The sequence below is a fragment of the Boleophthalmus pectinirostris genome, unplaced genomic scaffold (assembly GCF_026225935.1).
Source record: "Boleophthalmus pectinirostris isolate CB_2022bp ecotype Guang Dong unplaced genomic scaffold, ASM2622593v1 HiC_scaffold_14, whole genome shotgun sequence".
NCBI lineage: Eukaryota > Metazoa > Chordata > Actinopteri > Gobiiformes > Gobiidae > Boleophthalmus > Boleophthalmus pectinirostris.
The window spans coordinates 16,626,909-16,646,848 of record NW_026571047.1 but is presented as its reverse complement, the minus strand read 5'-3'; the positions used below and the strand labels follow the sequence as shown (position 1 = coordinate 16,646,848).

The 19,940-nt window shown below is 40.6% G+C and overlaps 1 protein-coding gene across 1 annotated transcript in view; it reads right to left on the bottom strand.

Moving 5' to 3' along the window:
- ryr2a (ryanodine receptor 2a (cardiac)) overlaps nucleotides 1-19,940 on the bottom strand; it is a 64,346-nt gene that overhangs the window by 42,538 nt on the left and 1,868 nt on the right. The window contains exons 2-12 of the mRNA XM_055150557.1: nucleotides 15,916-16,035; nucleotides 15,443-15,547; nucleotides 13,156-13,230; nucleotides 12,941-13,019; nucleotides 12,696-12,808; nucleotides 12,366-12,465; nucleotides 12,202-12,298; nucleotides 11,978-12,052; nucleotides 10,120-10,276; nucleotides 9,774-9,938; nucleotides 8,548-8,669 (exon numbers count right to left, since the gene is read on the bottom strand). Of these exons, the coding sequence (XP_055006532.1) occupies nucleotides 8,548-8,669; nucleotides 9,774-9,938; nucleotides 10,120-10,276; nucleotides 11,978-12,052; nucleotides 12,202-12,298; nucleotides 12,366-12,465; nucleotides 12,696-12,808; nucleotides 12,941-13,019; nucleotides 13,156-13,230; nucleotides 15,443-15,547; nucleotides 15,916-16,035 (1,208 nt within the window). The remainder of the gene's footprint in view (nucleotides 1-8,547; nucleotides 8,670-9,773; nucleotides 9,939-10,119; nucleotides 10,277-11,977; nucleotides 12,053-12,201; nucleotides 12,299-12,365; nucleotides 12,466-12,695; nucleotides 12,809-12,940; nucleotides 13,020-13,155; nucleotides 13,231-15,442; nucleotides 15,548-15,915; nucleotides 16,036-19,940) is intronic.

Below are 19,940 nucleotides of genomic sequence, written 5' to 3'. Positions count from 1 at the left end.
AGCATTGTATTTATTATCATATACTGTATTTATTATCATCTACATTAATTTCCTTTGTATTCTGAATTCTATTTACTAGGGAGTTTAGGTCAACATAACCAGGATTATTGTATTTCACTTTAGAGATTTAAAGGTGCTTTGTGATTGTTTCTATGGATATGTCTTTGCTCTGAATAAAATGATCCACAGTATAACATTAAACAGCTCTACCTTACATTTATTTAATTACAGGTGGTTTTATTGCTCAAAAATACCTAGAAAAACTGTTCTTCTGACTGTAAGCAGTGTTGCCTTTCCAAAGATTTGACCTGTAACTTGGTCTGGTGTGGTTTCCACGAAGATAGAAAAGTTTAATACCATACAGTAAAACATTCCAGACAAAGCACTAAAATCTTCATGAAAAGCATTTGAAGGAAAGCTACACTTTAATATAAATTTTTAATTTTTTTAGCTTTATTTCTCTGGTTGTATTTTTATTTGTTTCATTTATGTTTGGTAATTTGCTAGCCAGGCTAGGGCCACCTAGTGCCTCTGCTCAATTTCATTTCTCTCCAGCAACTAGGTCAGGAATCGAAATACACTAGACAGTTTGCAAAAAACCACGGAAGTGCGAGTTCAGACACCAGCCAATCAGCGAAGAGTCATACATTCTGTATTGGCAACCAAGATCGAGGATTTAAAACTGGAACAAAATAATGTTTGGTGAATGGTATCAAGGGGAAAGACATTATTGCCCTTCTTCCTACGGGATTTGGGAAAAGCTTAATATACCAGTTTGCCCCATTAGCGGTGACATACGTCACGACCAAATAGCAGCAATGAAATAAATGAAAAAAGTACCCATCTAACGTCGAGGGAGCAAATTCTAAATTTTAGAAAGTGAAACCGGCTGATGAATCAAGCTAGTAACTTCTACTTAAATAATTGTGCTTCTAATTTGTGAAGTCTGTGTTGTTTGTTATTAAGAGAGTGGAGAGAACAGTAGTCACCTCACCTTTCTCTGTACTCCTCCCATGCGTGCACACTTGGCATCCACTGTCTGGTAGGTGAGCCACAGACAGGTGTCAACATGCTGAATGTAACACACTGAGTCTCCATATTTAATATCTGGAGTGCCCATCCCATCCACCTCCTTCCTCACTGCAGGGTCAAGCTTTTCCTATGAGCACCACAGCACAGCATATTTAAGATACAACAATCACTCACTATAATGTAGGTATATAAGATTGCTATCCAATTGAAAGGCCTTCCACACACGCAAACGACAATTTAATGTACAGAGTGGAGTGAGTTTATGCTAGGCATGTCTGTGTGTTTTACAGTGTGTAGTGTTGTTGTACCTTGGATGACCTAAAGCAGAAGGCAGTAGACTTGATGTCAGCCCTGTCTTTGTCCATGAGCAGTAGAACGCGGTCATGGGTCAGACTCAGGTACTTCCCTGTGGTCACATGACGCAGTCGGAAAGGCTGGCCCCAGCGGATATGGCTCCCACTCCACCTGAGGACCGTAAGGTTTGAGTGTGATCACAGACTTGCTTTTTCTAAATGATTTAACTTTTAAGGGGATATATTATGAAAAATGTGTGGTACAGTGCTAACATGGCACAATGGTTCCCTCAACAATAGATTACAAAGTTGGATTCTGATTCATGCATTTTTGAGTTATTCTGTATTATTCTATATTTGAATGCTGAGAAAATATTGCTTTTGCCTAGCCCATATCCCCATCCACACCCCTTTACTGACTGTAAGACTTTGATTCATGCATCTGGAGTTAAAAATGTTCAGTAGCCATTTTTCAAACATAAAAACACATGAAATCCCACGACAGTCAAGTGTACCATTTTTCTATTATTAACCCATTTTAGGTCACATTTTTATATAGTGCTTTTCCACCTTTGAGGTACTCAGAGCACTTTAAATCAAGGAACCACTGATCCATTCACACACACTCACTCACAATGTACACAGACATTAGGAGCAAGGTGGGTTAAGTGTCTTGCCCAAGGACACAACAACAGCATCCATCTGTGGGTGCTGGAATCTCACCACCAATCTTGGACAAACTACCAACTGAGTAGAGGAAAAAAAACATAATATATCTTCTATAAATAATATTTCAAACTCTTTTAGATCTGCTGAACATTCACCCCTCTTTTAGCACACCACCTGAGAGCCCTGGATAGGTGCCAAACTGAATATCTTTGAACAAACTGAACAGGAGAGTGTGATTTCCTCTCACAGATGTACTGGAGATGGGCAACACAGTAAGAGCTGATTCACACTGACTCTTTTCACTAATACATGTGTCAGTCATATCTGTTCCAGTGTTGCTCCCTGAGGTCTCATCATGTGTACGCTCCACTTCACCCAGCTGGATGCATACACTCTGCACTGTCCCTCTCTGTATCACACATTTTGGATCACTGAAAAAGAACTCCTGAAAAAGAAATACTGAAAATCAAGGATCCTGCTCTGACCAGGACATACTGCGGTGGTAAATGCAAGATAGTGTGCTCTGGAGGGACAGTGTGCCGGTGTAGGTAATTCAAAGTGATGAAATTTAGGAACAGAGCAATAATTTTGGTTACAAAACCTGTTGTGGTTAAGGTTAAGAAAAGGCTTAGGTTAGTTAATGTATTAGCAGCAAATTTAAAAAAATGAATTTGTCACCTACTGGTCCTAAAATGAAACATAAAACAAATCAGCCCTGTTCATAGACTAACCAGAGCTACATCATCACTTCAGTCCCTCCAGAGCCCATTCTCCAGCACTAACCTACTGCGACTGGGCAAGACAATTCTCCTGTTTGCCTCTATGGTTTGTGTGGGCGTATTTTTATCACATTCTGGGGAATGAAATCTGCAAACACAGTCACTTTATGGGAACATGCCTCCCTTGTGGGTGACAAAGGCAGGTCACCGTGATGCCTCAATATTAGATCAACAACATGGTTTAAATTTAAGATACATGTTAATGTAGTTTACAGTTGGGGTTTAGTTTAAGGTTCAGCAAGTTATAATTATGGTTAAGCTTTGGATCAGTCTCCAAATAAGAAATTAAGATTGTGTGGACAAGTGTAATGTTCACACAAAGTATGGAAACCCCAGTGCACGAGTATATATGTATGTGTGTAAGTAAGCACAAAAGAAGACAAGCAATGGATATAAGCCTTACTGCTGTGTATCATATACTCACATAACTCGGAGGGTCTCCAGTCTCCACAAAGATCGGGCATGACTGGACACAGCTCCTCCTTCATAATGTACAGACCTGAAGATCATAAACCATCACGTTATTTTTCACATCAGTCAAGACAAAGTTCATCCCTGCCTCAGACACTCATGCTTGAGGCATACAAGGATTCACTAGATTNTTTTATTTTGGATCTGAACATTCTCCTTATTGTTGTTGTGGGTTAGGGTTATTTCTTGTGAGAAATGTGTTACTGAGTTTTGAGCATTTTTCATGGTTTAATTAAAGAACAACATTATATTAGGGCAGAAACACTCCTTCTGGTGAGCTTCGTGCTTGCCCTCTTAAATTCACCATACTCTCTGTAGCCTAATGGTTCACTGGAAAACATCTCATCACACGCGAGAGTTACAATGACGCTTTACAGCACTACATTCTCAGAGATGAGCCATAATATTGGCTCCTGTAACTTTTAAAATGGCCTAAGTGTGTGTAGAGCGTTGCATAACACTAAAGCCCATTATTTTCGAACGCACTTGGCAGTTCTGTGTGGTCCAAATGCAGCTGATAAATGAAAATCCTTTTGATTTTTTAAACTTATTTTTTTGTGCAAGACCACCACAATAAACATGTAAATTTAAGGGCTAAAACTAAAATTTTAAGTCCATATTTTCTAATAGAAAAGTAACTTAGATGTACCTGTCATTTAATCCGTTCTAGTTCCTGATATCTGCCGCCACACGAGAGGGCTGTCCAGTTAAACAAGACTGTTTTCCACCAATCAGCATGATTGTGACCATGCACAGAACAAAAGCGTGAATATCCATTTCCAAGCAAAAGGGTGAGTGCCCTCTCCATGCCCCCTCGCCCTCCTCACCCTAGAGCATACTGTACCTGTTGCCCTGGTAACCCCATGGGCAGAATGCAGATCAGGACAAATGCAATGGCTCCTTGTCTACCCTCCTCACAATTGACCCTGATGATGACTAATACTTTTGTTCCTGGAGAGGGCAGGTGGGAGTTACAATGATCTCCATTGCCCACCCGAAATCACCCTGTCCTCTACTTTTACACACCCATCTATCCTTTTTAGTTTGTCTTTAAACCCATCTCTTTATTAATTTCCCTCTGCATCCTCTCAGAGATGAGTCAGTAGCAGCAGATGCGGCAGTGTGGGGAGAGGTCAGTGTTATCTAAACAGACCCATTGGGCTATTTGCTTTAGCACCCTCCATCAGCCGGGGAGCCCTGAGGAATCAGCCATCACTTCACTTCAATCAGCCCTGACAGCATACAATGAATTCACAATAGGCCAGTGCAGGGCCGGGCAAGAAATCAGAAGAAAAGAGAGAATAGGAGAGGGACAGTGCAGGACAAGAGGGCAGAGGACAAGATGTGCCACATGAGGGGTTTACATGTGTTTGAGCGAGCACTGTGTATGCGTATGTGGTTTGTTTGTTATGTGAAACAAACATGTCAGTGCTGGGAGCAGTGGGATGGGCTTGAACCATGTTAAACATGCAGCAGTACTGTACATATGAGCTGAGGTCTTCCATACAGTAGGTTCTTACGTGCAGCTGGACACATGAATGCTTTTGTCTATGTTCGGGTGGGTATCTTTATTGCCCTGTGAGCAAAGAGGTAGTAATCTTATCAGTGCTGTGAGGCTAAGTACATGTGACAGTAGATATATACAAACTCCTGATTGATATCTTGATAGATTGTCCGATAATGACTCTTCAAGCTGATATGGACAATTGCTTCAATGTGTATGTTTTTCTGGCTTGTGTGCCGACGGCTTGGCTTACTGCCAGCTTCTACAATTCATGGTCCAAAGCTTAGTGCTGTCCAGTCTAGGCTAGGCCCCTTACTCCCTGTCTGAGCCTCTGCCCTTTGACCACATTAACCAGTGCAGTCAGACTCATCTGTGCGTCTTCTTTTATCACCTGAATCAAACATTAAAAGAGGGAGGGAGACACCTCCTCATAAAGTCAGAGAAATATTGGAGGGGAAGATAAAGCTGATGAGAGAAGAACATAAAACATAGGGAGGAAGTTAAGGCAGATACCATGTTCATAATCAAAATCAGAACAAAGCAGATGAGGAGAAAATACAAAGTTATACAATGTCACCTCCTACTTTGGGCTTCTATTTCCTGTCAGTTTGTCATTGAAAAGACCAGGGTGGAGTCCAGCGTTGGGTAAACAGTCTATTTTACGAGGACCATTCTACAATTAGCCGTTACCTTGACTGTTGTGGTTTTAAGAGCTGTCTGGCCTTGGAGTTACCTGGATACACCTGGAGGAGGGCGATAAAAGCATCCAATGGTGTTGAAAAGACAGCTCCTATCTGAGTGAGCACTATCTGCCCCAAAAGTCTCATCTGTGTTGAGCAGCAGGATCAGTGGCGCCGGGGAATTATCTGCACAGGTCCCTGTCCACCCGCCGCTCTGTCTGACGGACTGTTCTGATGAAGCCCATTGTCTCAGTAATTTCATCACCTACATATATTGCCCGGCCACCTTCTCCTCTGTGCAAACATCTCATGTGCACACAGTTAAAGATTTCAGACGGGCCGTTTGCTGATAGTGATGGGTAGGAAAATATTTGATCTCCTGAGCTTGGCCATTTAACATTCTCACCCCATGCTCTGACCTTAAAGACTGTGCATGCGTGTGGCAGTGTCTGATTTGTGCACACTGCACAGATGTTTGTTCACTTAGCTTTACCCTGTATTAGCACATTGGCACCTGCATTTTTGATTCCCACATGCTCAAATAGACATAGAGCAGGACCTATCACAGCCCATGTGACCTCCACCTTCTCCCTGACCTCCAGGTCCATCCCTCAGGACAGGGGTCAGAGGGAGGGACTGATCATGATCAAACACTGATGGTCAATCGCATGGCCATTTCCTGGTATTTTTAATAGTTCTACTAAAGGGACTAGTAAAACTCTAAATAATAATGCACAAATAACCCACCATTGCACCAACCCCAACTGTGTGCATTGTATGTGCGACTAACTTTTTCATCAGTTTTTACAGTGGGCATTTGGTAATTATTGTAAAATTGTAAATTGTAATTTAACTACAAAATTACAATTTACAATTATGAGCTACGATTATGCTTATTATTTCCATAATTATATAGTCGAGAAACAAAGTGAAACAATAAAAACACATGTGCAATATCAGATTAGGAAATTATTGCTATCTGCATTTGGCCAGCATTATTCTTCACAGTCAGCTCCATGTAATAAAGTTACTTGCATGATTTGATAAATAGACAAGACGTGGACTTTGGCTACTACTACTAAAATTATGTAATGCTCAGTGGCTTCTAAACTCTCGAGAAAATACCCTTCTTTCACGCTGTGTTGACACAACTTGGCCAAAGATTATGGCGTATACTGTAATTCATCATTCTGTTTCAAGTGGTTATGACAAGGAACCCAAAAACAATTGGTAAAGAACAATCAACACTGAACTCGGTTAATTTAAATTTTAATATTTCCACTGTTCATCAAATGATTCAGTTCTTGCTTTGATTCTACAAACATAGGAAGGGCTGGCTCAATGAAGACCTGTGGGTTTCTCAGTTGTTCCAGTATTAATAGCAGATTCAATTCTCCCACAACACAGTCCTGTTGTTATTGCTGGATGTCATTGTATTTTTAGAAGCATTCATATCAAAAATAAGGATTAACCATTATTTAAAAAAAAACAGAAATGCTCTGAGCGAGTGCTGATAACAGTTCCACATTTGAACCAAATTGGGGTTTGTATTATTTGTAACCTGGAGCTTTTTTCCAAAACTCTAAATTTCTAGAATCCAAATAATTTCAGGAGTTTTTACAATGTGCGACAAAGTACTTTGTAAAAACTGCTTTGCTATTGCTTTTTCAGTCTTGGTTCTTCAGTGCTGAATTTCATGATTCTACATCCACATTTGTTTTGCCACATTCCTATGTTGCAATGTAAAATTCATAATTGCTAGGATTTTTAAATATATATAGATATATATAAGAAGATATGAGAGAAAAAACAAGTTTAAAATTTTTGCACTTTTTCATCAGTTCTCATATGGGGTCAGAGGGTTAAAATTCAGGAGGTTGGTGTTAAGAAAAATAATTAAGAAAAAGAAATACTAATATAATATTTCAAACTTGCTCTTTGTATATTCTGGAAAAGCACACGTGTATTCCCACATCATGGCAGGGTCCTGGAGTTCCTGTGTTGCGTGACTGCTTTAAGGCTCTGTTTCATCATAAATGTACAGCTTTGCATGACTTAGTTGTGTGCATTTAGATTTAAAAACAACAACAAGTGTTACACAACTCTGCCACTAACAAAACAGTGCTAAGTTCTGGGGCCCAGTGCATTTTCTTCACACTCCTCCAGGGAACCAGGTTTTGTACTTAAGGCGGACAATAGTGTCTTAATCAGTGAACCTTTCTTGCTTTGCCTGTTTCCGGGTCAAATGATGCTCCATATTTCTTTGTATCTGACAAACAAGGTAAAATATATGTTTATAGAAAGAAGAATTAAGCACAGTGGGTATCTTTGGATAAAGTCATATTTGTTTTTTATGTCCTTTCTCCAGCTTGGCCTACAAGGGCTTTCATGTTTCTGTAATTACCATATTTCATTAGTGTGTGTAGTGTCACCACTGGAGCATCAAAGCGCTTTGGCTCCTTTCGCATGTGCGCCGACCACTGCCCGGGAAGTACACACACAACTATCTGTTTTTTCCCTCAAATAAATTCGCCTGTGCCTGTTTTTGAGTGCACTCTCTGCCTCAAGCTGCTGTCGATATCAAAGAGAACCCATTCCGCATGTGAAGTGCCCCTTGTGCAGAATAATAAAGCAGTGCATCATGGCAGAAAACTGTGAAACACAACACTCTGGCCACGATGCACACACAAGCACACACACAAGAGTCACACTCACACATACACAATACAGTGCAAAAATACACACTGTGCAAACAAGACTTCAGCTCACATGCATATTCACACTACCTTACTTAAACTATTTTCTTCACTATGTGTGGCAAAGAACATACTATAGCATTTGGGTCAGTGGAATAATATACCACCTTGTAATATCATATTATTACATGGCTCTAATCTATATTCTCAGACACATGCAGGTTCAGGTGCCTGTCCATTAATGTAATATTGCTTTGCACTCTGACATGGCTGAAAATTTAAGATAAGTTGATTTCTCAACATGAATCTAAGTAAAAGATATAGACTCATATACATATAGAGATTGTAAATCTAAGGTTAAATCTATTCCACTTGTTTCACCAGATAGTAGTTAAATGTTGTATTATAGCTGTTTTCACAAACCGGATAAAGAGGTTGAAGAGGAAGGCCGAGCTGCGGATGACCCTGGCAGCACGGCTCTCCTCGTGCTGAGACCGAGACAGCGTCAGCCCATCGTCCATGTGGCCCTCGTGGTGCATGATGGCCTGTACATTAAGAGATTATACTGGAATGACTCAACAACACAGTACCATTTGTGCCTACACTGCCAGTGCAAGTGTTTTGTGATATTATGTATGGAACATTTTGTCATGTAGAGCATTGTATTTATTATCATATACTGTATTTATTATCATCTACATTAATTTCCTTTGTATTCTGAATTCTATTTACTAGGGAGTTTAGGTCAACATAACCAGGATTATTGTATTTCACTTTAGAGATTTAAAGGTGCTTTGTGATTGTTTCTATGGATATGTCTTTGCTCTGAATAAAATGATCCACAGTATAACATTAAACAGCTCTACCTTACATTTATTTAATTACAGGTGGTTTTATTGCTCAAAAAATACCTAGAAAAACTGTTCTTCTGACTGTAAGCAGTGTTGCCTTTCCAAAGATTTGACCTGTAACTTGGTCTGGTGTGGTTTCCACGAAGATAGAAAAGTTTAATACCATACAGTAAAACATTCCAGACAAAGCACTAAAATCTTCATGAAAAGCATTTGAAGGAAAGCTACACTTTAATATAAATTTTTAATTTTTTAGCTTTATTTCTCTGGTTGTATTTTTATTTGTTTCATTTATGTTTGGTAATTTGCTAGCCAGGCTAGGGCCACCTAGTGCCTCTGCTCAATTTCATTTCTCTCCAGCAACTAGGTCAGGAATCGAAATACACTAGACAGTTTGCAAAAACCACGGAAGTGCGAGTTCAGACACCAGCCAATCAGCGAAGAGTCATACATTCTGTATTGGCAACCAAGATCGAGGATTTAAAACTGGAACAAAATAATGTTTGGTGAATGGTATCAAGGGGAAAGACATTATTGCCCTTCTTCCTACGGGATTTGGGAAAAGCTTAATATACCAGTTTGCCCCATTAGCGGTGACATACGTCACGACCAAATAGCAGCAATGAAATAAATGAAAAAAGTACCCATCTAACGTCGAGGGAGCAAATTCTAAATTTTAGAAAGTGAAACCGGCTGATGAATCAAGCTAGTAACTTCTACTTAAATAATTGTGCTTCTAATTTGTGAAGTCTGTGTTGTTTGTTATTAAGAGAGTGGAGAGAACAGTAGTCACCTCACCTTTCTCTGTACTCCTCCCATGCGTGCACACTTGGCATCCACTGTCTGGTAGGTGAGCCACAGACAGGTGTCAACATGCTGAATGTAACACACTGAGTCTCCATATTTAATATCTGGAGTGCCCATCCCATCCACCTCCTTCCTCACTGCAGGGTCAAGCTTTTCCTATGAGCACCACAGCACAGCATATTTAAGATACAACAATCACTCACTATAATGTAGGTATATAAGATTGCTATCCAATTGAAAGGCCTTCCACACACGCAAACGACAATTTAATGTACAGAGTGGAGTGAGTTTATGCTAGGCATGTCTGTGTGTTTTACAGTGTGTAGTGTTGTTGTACCTTGGATGACCTAAAGCAGAAGGCAGTAGACTTGATGTCAGCCCTGTCTTTGTCCATGAGCAGTAGAACGCGGTCATGGGTCAGACTCAGGTACTTCCCTGTGGTCACATGACGCAGTCGGAAAGGCTGGCCCCAGCGGATATGGCTCCCACTCCACCTGAGGACCGTAAGGTTTGAGTGTGATCACAGACTTGCTTTTTCTAAATGATTTAACTTTTAAGGGGATATATTATGAAAAATGTGTGGTACAGTGCTAACATGGCACAATGGTTCCCTCAACAATAGATTACAAAGTTGGATTCTGATTCATGCATTTTTGAGTTATTCTGTATTATTCTATATTTGAATGCTGAGAAAATATTGCTTTTGCCTAGCCCATATCCCCATCCACACCCCTTTACTGACTGTAAGACTTTGATTCATGCATCTGGAGTTAAAAATGTTCAGTAGCCATTTTTCAAACATAAAAACACATGAAATCCCACGACAGTCAAGTGTACCATTTTTCTATTATTAACCCATTTTAGGTCACATTTTTATATAGTGCTTTTCCACCTTTGAGGTACTCAGAGCACTTTAAATCAAGGAACCACTGATCCATTCACACACACTCACTCACAATGTACACAGACATTAGGAGCAAGGTGGGTTAAGTGTCTTGCCCAAGGACACAACAACAGCATCCATCTGTGTGGGTGCTGGAATCTCACCACCAATCTTGGACAAACTACCAACTGAGTAGAGGAAAAAAAACATAATATATCTTCTATAAATAATATTTCAAACTCTTTTAGATCTGCTGAACATTCACCCCTCTTTTAGCACACCACCTGAGAGCCCTGGATAGGTGCCAAACTGAATATCTTTGAACAAACTGAACAGGAGAGTGTGATTTCCTCTCACAGATGTACTGGAGATGGGCAACACAGTAAGAGCTGATTCACACTGACTCTTTTCACTAATACATGTGTCAGTCATATCTGTTCCAGTGTTGCTCCCTGAGGTCTCATCATGTGTACGCTCCACTTCACCCAGCTGGATGCATACACTCTGCACTGTCCCTCTCTGTATCACACATTTTGGATCACTGAAAAAGAACTCCTGAAAAAGAAATACTGAAAATCAAGGATCCTGCTCTGACCAGGACATACTGCGGTGGTAAATGCAAGATAGTGTGCTCTGGAGGGACAGTGTGCCGGTGTAGGTAATTCAAAGTGATGAAATTTAGGAACAGAGCAATAATTTTGGTTACAAAACCTGTTGTGGTTAAGGTTAAGAAAAGGCTTAGGTTAGTTAATGTATTAGCAGCAAATTTAAAAAAATGAATTTGTCACCTACTGGTCCTAAAATGAAACATAAAACAAATCAGCCCTGTTCATAGACTAACCAGAGCTACATCATCACTTCAGTCCCTCCAGAGCCCATTCTCCAGCACTAACCTACTGCGACTGGGCAAGACAATTCTCCTGTTTGCCTCTATGGTTTGTGTGGGCGTATTTTTATCACATTCTGGGGAATGAAATCTGCAAACACAGTCACTTTATGGGAACATGCCTCCCTTGTGGTGACAAAGGCAGGTCACCGTGATGCCTCAATATTAGATCAACAACATGGTTTAAATTTAAGATACATGTTAATGTAGTTTACAGTTGGGGTTTAGTTTAAGGTTCAGCAAGTTATAATTATGGTTAAGCTTTGGATCAGTCTCCAAATAAGAAATTAAGATTGTGTGGACAAGTGTAATGTTCACACAAAGTATGGAAACCCCAGTGCACGAGTATATATGTATGTGTGTAAGTAAGCACAAAAGAAGACAAGCAATGGATATAAGCCTTACTGCTGTGTATCATATACTCACATAACTCGGAGGGTCTCCAGTCTCCACAAAGATCGGGCATGACTGGACACAGCTCCTCCTTCATAATGTACAGACCTGAAGATCATAAACCATCACGTTATTTTTCACATCAGTCAAGACAAAGTTCATCCCTGCCTCAGACACTCATGCTTGAGGCATACAAGGATTCACTAGATTCACCAAATGGCTTTTGTGTTCTGTTCTGAGAGTAGGGTGGTCTTTACCGTCTGTGCTCATTCCCATGCTCTCCAGACGGGACAGTTAGACACTCGTCCATGTGGCCGTGAAGAAGGCGCATGACATCCCCTCCAATCAGATAACCTATGATGGACACAGCACATGTAAGACAGGTGTGCATACTGTGTAGAGATGTGGAGGACACTGTTACCTTGAGCCACCTCGCTGCCGGAGCAGATGGGAGCCACACTCCACAGCGTCTGCTGGAAGGCTGCATCCACATGGAGACTGTCTGTGCCATAGGACAGGTGCTGCACAACACACATCAACCAAGGAGTTTAGTTCACACATGTTAACTCAATAACCTGTTTGCATCAGACCTGAGGCTCTAACTAGAAAATGAGTGTGTCTGAATAAGCAAAAATGTGAGCATGACATTTTTAAATAATAATATTAGTTAAATATTACAAATATCCCTTTGAAATGATTACATATATTAAATGGTATTGTTTTACAATATGCAGTGCCATGTGCCACTCACCAGGTATCTCTCAGATGAGACACTGACCAGGATCAGGTCGTCCCCAACTCTGACCTTTTCTCCCTCAGAGCGCTGCTTTGAGGCTGGATGGATGGTCCACCAGCAGGCCTCCCCTGGATTCACATATTTGTGTGAAACATACATGTGAACACTCTGCAGTGCATACTGCAGCCTGTGGGTCAATAGCTTGACTCTGTCTGATAGACATTCGATAGTCATGTAAGATTGTCCAGGTGAGTCCTTACCTGTGGTGTCCTCCTGCAGCCCCACGTCAAAAGCCAGCTTGTCTGTGGATGAGCGCGACGTGGATAGACAGCACAGGTACTGCAAAAACATGCATTCTTAGCACAACTCAAAACAACAGTGGAGGTAATATTGTATACTACACATAAGTATCCTGCACAACCATTATCTCTAAACTTCAACATATTTTATTTAACCGTATGGTGCTTTCACTGACCATTGAGCTGTAGGAGTGACGCAGCAGTACTGCGTGTCCATAGAGGAGAGTGCGATGACCCCCGCCCTGTGCAGTCTGAAAGTACAATAAGATGCAGGTGGAGATGCACATTATTAAAAACATGAGTTTAGGAAGAGTTACCAGAGAAAAGCAACCAATGCTACAAAAATACCACTGAACACAAAAGCACAGCCTGAGATGAGAAGACAATAATAATCACTTGTGGTGTCAGTTGATATTTGTTATTTATCAAGCAAAACTTCACATTTAGACTTGCAGGGAAGCATTGTTGCACACACAGAAAATACCAGACACACAAACAGTAGCCAGTTTTCTGAAACAAATGTGTTAAGCCAATGATTCCCAAACTATGATCAGGGTCCTCCAGCCTGGGATTTCCTAAAAAAAGGTCCAAATTACTTGTTAATTATTATAGAATATAGAATTATTATAGAAGGGATGGCATATATTATGTTGTATAGAAAATGTATTATAAAATTTATGGTTCCAAAACATGATGATAACTTTAATAGCCATAATAAAGCAAGAAGATGAGGATTCAGGCTTAGTAACTCTAATACTCCAACTCTAATGTTGAGGAATCCCCTGCATAAGCTTAGCAAAGACACCTCCAGTTCATTATTGACAATTCTCTGTGGTTAGCTCTGATGTCATCCAACTATTACAGAATTTGTCCTTCTTCAACATTTTCAGTTTCCTTGGTCAACTTGTCTCAAAGAAGCAGTGTGCTATGCTCTTTTTATTTTATCTCGGCCAGCTTGTCTCCAAGCTGTTCTTCTTAGTTCCTCTTTAAACCTCCTTGTGTGAAAGCATAGTCAGGCTTGAATTGCCAATACTAATGCACAGTGTTGAGTATTCAAGTTCACTGGGTCCCGGACTGATGGTAAACAAACTTCTCCTGCCTCAAACATCTAGAGTCTCTGCCTCTCTGTACAACTCTAGGACTCGTTAGGACAACACTTATTTTCCCTAACACCCAGCTCCTATCCTTTTAATTGAGCAGTTACTAAGCCTGAATCATTATTAATAAACTTCATATTGAGTGTAAGTAGTTTATTTATTACCAGCATGTTTATTAGCCATTCTATGTACAGAGAAAGTAGTTTGTCAGATGGGAGAAAGATGTCCTCAAAAGTACCATTTGGGAAAATAGGGGTCACTGGTTTACACACCGATGAGCCCACTTATTACAACATAACTGTTGAAGTGCAGTTATCATCAAATCTTCTACTGTAGTAAGACTAACTAAGGACAACTAATTTGTATCAGGATAAAAACAGTTGTAGTGACTGAGCACACTTTAGCAACACACAGCGTGCAATAAGACAACAATGAGCAGAGTGCCTGGAGAGTGTGACTTAGAAGTGTCACTATCTGAAATATCACATCAACAGACAGTAAGAGCTAACATTTATGAGTTAGTATTAACATTAGAGCCACTGTGCCAAGGGCTGCATTTAACTAGCTCCCTACAGAGACAAACACCAAACACAGGCACAAAGAGAGGCCGGGACCTACCCACACTTCCACATCTACATGCTGTGTGCAAACAAGAGAGAATAGAATTGTTTCAGAGAGAGGAACTGAGCACCAAGGACCAAGCATGTCCACACATAGCAGCAGGAGTATCTCTATCCAGAAAGTATTCTCACACTATCAACTGTATGAGCCACAATGGTGTGGGTGATCATTCCGCACATGAGAGACAGTGGAATGATGTGATGTCCCTGCATGTTCAGAATGTGTTTCAGAGTCCAGCATTAACAATAATATAAAGGTTTCAAAAGCAGATTTTGATTGTTCAGTTCTGACACCAAACTTCAAAATGTCCCGGTAGGATCCATAGCAAAAGGGAAATTAAATTCTGTCAACTGGTCTTTTTTTCCTGATGTAGTTTTTATGCTGGGATTGCCTTGAAACTTTGTATATCACTGTCTCAGAATCAACCAGGCATTCAAACATGAGTATCAAAAGAAAATGATTATTATTACCAGTTTCAAGTACCAAAATATTTTTGATACCATGATAGTCTCATTACTTTCCCATGATAGCCTACAGCACCCAGCTCTAGTCCAGTTTGGCTAAAATGTTATGTTGTACCATTTTCACAACACATCTGAATTCACTGATTTAGAAAAAATCTCCTCACTGTTAGCATTCTGGCATTAGCTTGCTTCACATAGTGCTAATCTGAAATGCACTGAGCATTCATGTGTTAGCGTGTATATGTGTGTAGGTGTGAGAGAGTGTTGATCCTTGGACTCACCGCATCCGCCTTGTCTTCCGTGTTGGCGAGCATCTCCTGCAGCGCTCGCACAGACAGAGACTGCTCCAGCACAAAGGTGCAAATGGACAGGTCTGGAGGCACATTCTGAGCACAAATCACAGCAGAATTAGGCAGGCAACAGCAATTCACAACAAATTAAATGATAGTTGCACATGAATGAACAATTTTTGAAAAATTTAGTTTGTTGTTTTATAAAGATAAGACATGATTGGTTGTCTGTAAGAGTGCTAGGTGCTGGCTTAGCAGTTACACATCCCAAATGTGTAAATCAGGATAAATGTGTGCAGATAATTGAATTAAACTCTGTCTTTTCATTAGAACTAAACTCCACTAACTTTTTTCCTGTGGCATGTGAGTTCTGAACATGTTATACAACAACATCTTATACTTCCAGAGTTCTGAATTAGCATTAGCAATTAGCATGTGGAGGGGGCTCTGAGTGCTGGTCGAACCTTGGAGTTGGAGATGGACTCAAGGAAGCACAGTCTGTTACCGAAGCCTTCAGCCGCCAGGCACAGCTTCTGCTGCTCTTTGTGCAGAGTGGCCGAGCACTGCAGGACCACCTCATCATCCTACACACAGAGAGAGGGCCCACTGTGAGGACAGGAGGCCACAAACACACACACTATGATCTATGATATGATAGATGAACCTGGTCATATTGTTTGACGACATTGCATGAGATTAATACTGATGACTCACAGTATTATAAAGTATACTTGTACACACATAGTGCCACATGTCCTCACAAACACCCATTTAAGGGCCCGGGCAGACCAGAACAGCCCACCCACAGCTCTGTGTACAGTCTGAGGGCCTTGTAAGGAAGAGTGACCCAGAGCCAGGAGCATGGAGCACATCCACACATCCACACACCACAGGCAGCCTCACTGCACCCACTCACAGGGCTACAGTCTGTCAGTGCTCAGATCAGCTCCTAGAACATGGTGGACATGTTTTCTGTGTATTCAATATGTGCACAGAATCCCAGAAGCTGTTATAGTTTGAATGTTTAGCCCCACCTACTTAGTCCTTTCTGCCATAGTGTTATTGCGCCATGACACAGAAACAACAGTCTGATACAGTGTTTCCTTGTAGTTCTCTCATCTCTGTTTATTATTTGTGTTTTGTCACTTTCATAAATGTACCATGACAGAGAATCAAGTGTCTGAGATAGTGTCAGACAGTTGGTTTCTCATGGTTTTGGGTAACAATGTGACTGATTGGGAAAGTGAAATTCAGAAGTGACCCTGCAGAAGCTTCTGTATTCATTATAAGCTGAAAACATACCCTTGTCAAATTAAGGGATATATTTTACAGTCTCAATGTATTTCTTATTTATCATACATGACCATAATATAGCAATAACCAGGCATAATGTAAAAAGCTTTTATCTTGTCAAGGACAATTTTAAATCAGGTACAGACCCTTTAAAGAGTGTCTTTAAATGCTCTGGGCTCTAAATTTCATGCTCCCTCTCCTCCCTGATCAGAGCTAGGGGCTTAGAGCTGCCCCCAGCGCTGACCTGCTACAAGGATCAGTCCAGGACAGCCTCTGGTGCAGCCACGCCGCAGCCTAAATCCTCTGAATCCTGTCCTCTGCCTGCACTCCCTTACTCTACTTACACTTACATTTTGTTTAAGACCTATCCCAAAACCCACACAGCTTGAGACAAACCAGTCCAAAATCATGCATCAGACTCTGGGGTGACAAAGTTGTTGAAGTTTGGATTTTAAGGGATTTAAGCTAATGTAGATAACAATTGCAGTTTTTACCTTTCATGATGCACAGAGAGAGATTAGAAAAGCAATGCATGCCAATGGAGGCCTATTACAACCCTGAAAGTCACTGCACACAAAGACACTGTATTTCTGTATTTCTTTATGAGTAAGAATCTATCACTTCTAATACATTTACTATTCATGTGGAATAAACAAATGTGGACATCCTATAAATAAGTAGGACTATATGAACAAGCTGTGTAAACATATAAGAAGTGTTTTGAACTAAGACACGGAAACAAGTGTAGCCTACACAGCAGCCAGGACAGAGGACAGGTCATTCCAGTGCTGCAGAGAGCACACTTTCTATATGGGACACAGGAGAAAGTTTAGGAAGTTTGTTAGTGAGGCCATGGGCTCCTCTGGGAGTGACACGGGCCGCAGCAGAACTGTCAGAGAGTGGAGCTAAACCCTGCTCCAGAAAGTCTGCCTCAGTCAGCACTGTGATGAATGAGAGAGCTCCCTGTCTATATAGGCCAAAACATAAGCTCACAACTCAAGAAGAAACTTAACTTATGAGTCACAGTCTCTTTCAGAAGCAAGACAAACTCACAACATACAACTGCACTTTCACTTCAAATGGAACCCACCCCATCCTGCTCTGAATCGCACTATTGTGCTCAGAAGTTAAGGACACCTCCTCCCTCCTTCCTTATCTCTCTCTCTCTGAACAGCTATTTTCTTCAAAAGCACATTTTGAGTAGGGATATGACATGAAAAGGAGGTGCTGTTGACAAAAATACTAAAATGGTGATCAGATTCTAGGACAGAGGTGTCTGCAAAGGAATAGTTTTTTGCAGGACAGCATTCAGGCTCCACCTGTGCTGGGCCTTTGAACCTCCTAAAGGTCATCTTCAAAAAGGCTTTAGCTTCAAAGGTAGAGGCACCATCTACACGTGACCCTCTCCTAATATCCATTCCCAACAATGAATGTAATCCTTATATCGCAATAGTAAAATCAGTAAGACAATATAGGCCATTTTGACTAGACATGTTAACTGAAAATTTTAACCATGTGGCAACAAGAGACAATAAAAAAGGGTGGAAAAAAGACATTGTGAAACAGTAAAATAGATTTTCTGTTAGTAGGTTCTCTAACCTAAAGAAGATTTATTCAATGTGGACAGTGATTCATGTCTCTGCAGCATGATGCACTGTCCTCTGTCTGTATGGATGTGCTGTGCGGTCCATAGAGCGGACATATAATGGCCGTTGGACATGTATGCTCTTCTTTCATGCTATGCACATATTCATGTAAATCAAATTAGCACTGCATAGGCCAACTACACTCACAATATAGGCTACTAATGTATACAACTCAAGTGTGGATGTGGCTACCCCTTTTGACCAAACACATTCATTAGGGCAAGGTGTGTTGCTTTTAAGGACACAAACCCATAATTTTACAGGACACAGCTTTAGTCTGGTTAGTGGAGACTGAACCATCAACTAGACTCTAGAGAAATGAACCAATCTGAAATTTTATGATACAATTACTGAGAAGAATGATTTGACACTTATTCACGATTATTGACTCCATGAAAAAATGTGATGGCAAAAACTGAATGATAAAGTACAGTTAGTGTGGCATAAACAGACAGATAAAAAGAACTTTATATTTGATTCCTTTTAGACAGGATTAGGATAGGATTATAGATTGGATTGAAATTTCTTATTTATCTTCTAAAATTCTCACAGCTGTTATTTTTGAGTCTTTACAATTTTTTATTTGGTCCATATTGAGAATAATCTTGAAATTACTACTATTAACTTTCAGGTTTTAGAGAATGCTTTTACCACTGTGACATTCCCAATGTATGACTACATCACCAGACCAATTAAAATACAGCAGTCCCCCACACTAGTCTCTCTGTTTTAACAAACCGTGCTTCAGTATAGACAAAAGAACGGAGAGGATAGCTTTGTCACATTGTCAGTCGTGTATTTAAGATGATGCTGATGTTGCAGTTTTAGTAATGATGAGCATGTATTAGGAGGTCTGCAGTTGCTCTGTGCACAGTAAAGACACAGAACCCTGAGCTTGTATCGATCTGCATTTTTAAAGTGCACTTACCCAGAAAGCCGCAGGGTTGAGGAGGAGGGGGTGGACACACATGCCCCCCCGAGAGGCCAATTCACTAACCTCTTGCACACCAGCCTGTAGGCTCGGAGACACAACTCCAGCCTGAGAATGACCATCCAGACTCAAAGGCTTTCAGAGCTCATCCTCACCCCTGAGACCACACAGGAAACTACAGACTCTATTGGTATATCAGCAGATAAATCAGCAGACCCTCTCCCCATCTCCCCAGCCCACAGACACCTTCTTCCAGTAACATAAAAACACATATTCACACAGAGTCCAGTCATAATATACAGCAGTGTTTGGACCCAGCACTGACAGTCCTTGACCCAGCAGAGAAATGCTCTGCCAATAAGGATTTGCAAAAGACAAAACAAGACATGAGATTGGAACCAAGGCAAATCAAGATTTTAACATAATTTCTAATATATAAATTAGAGAACAACCAATATTTGTTTTTTTTCATGGCCGATTCCAGTACCGGTTGTTTTGAATTCAGAGAAACCGATGGCTGATAAGCAGATGGCTGATGGCAGATATGGGACAGATTTTGGTCATTTTTCCCAGATTTTGTCATTTAAATTCAGTACAAACTCATTCACAACCTTGCTTT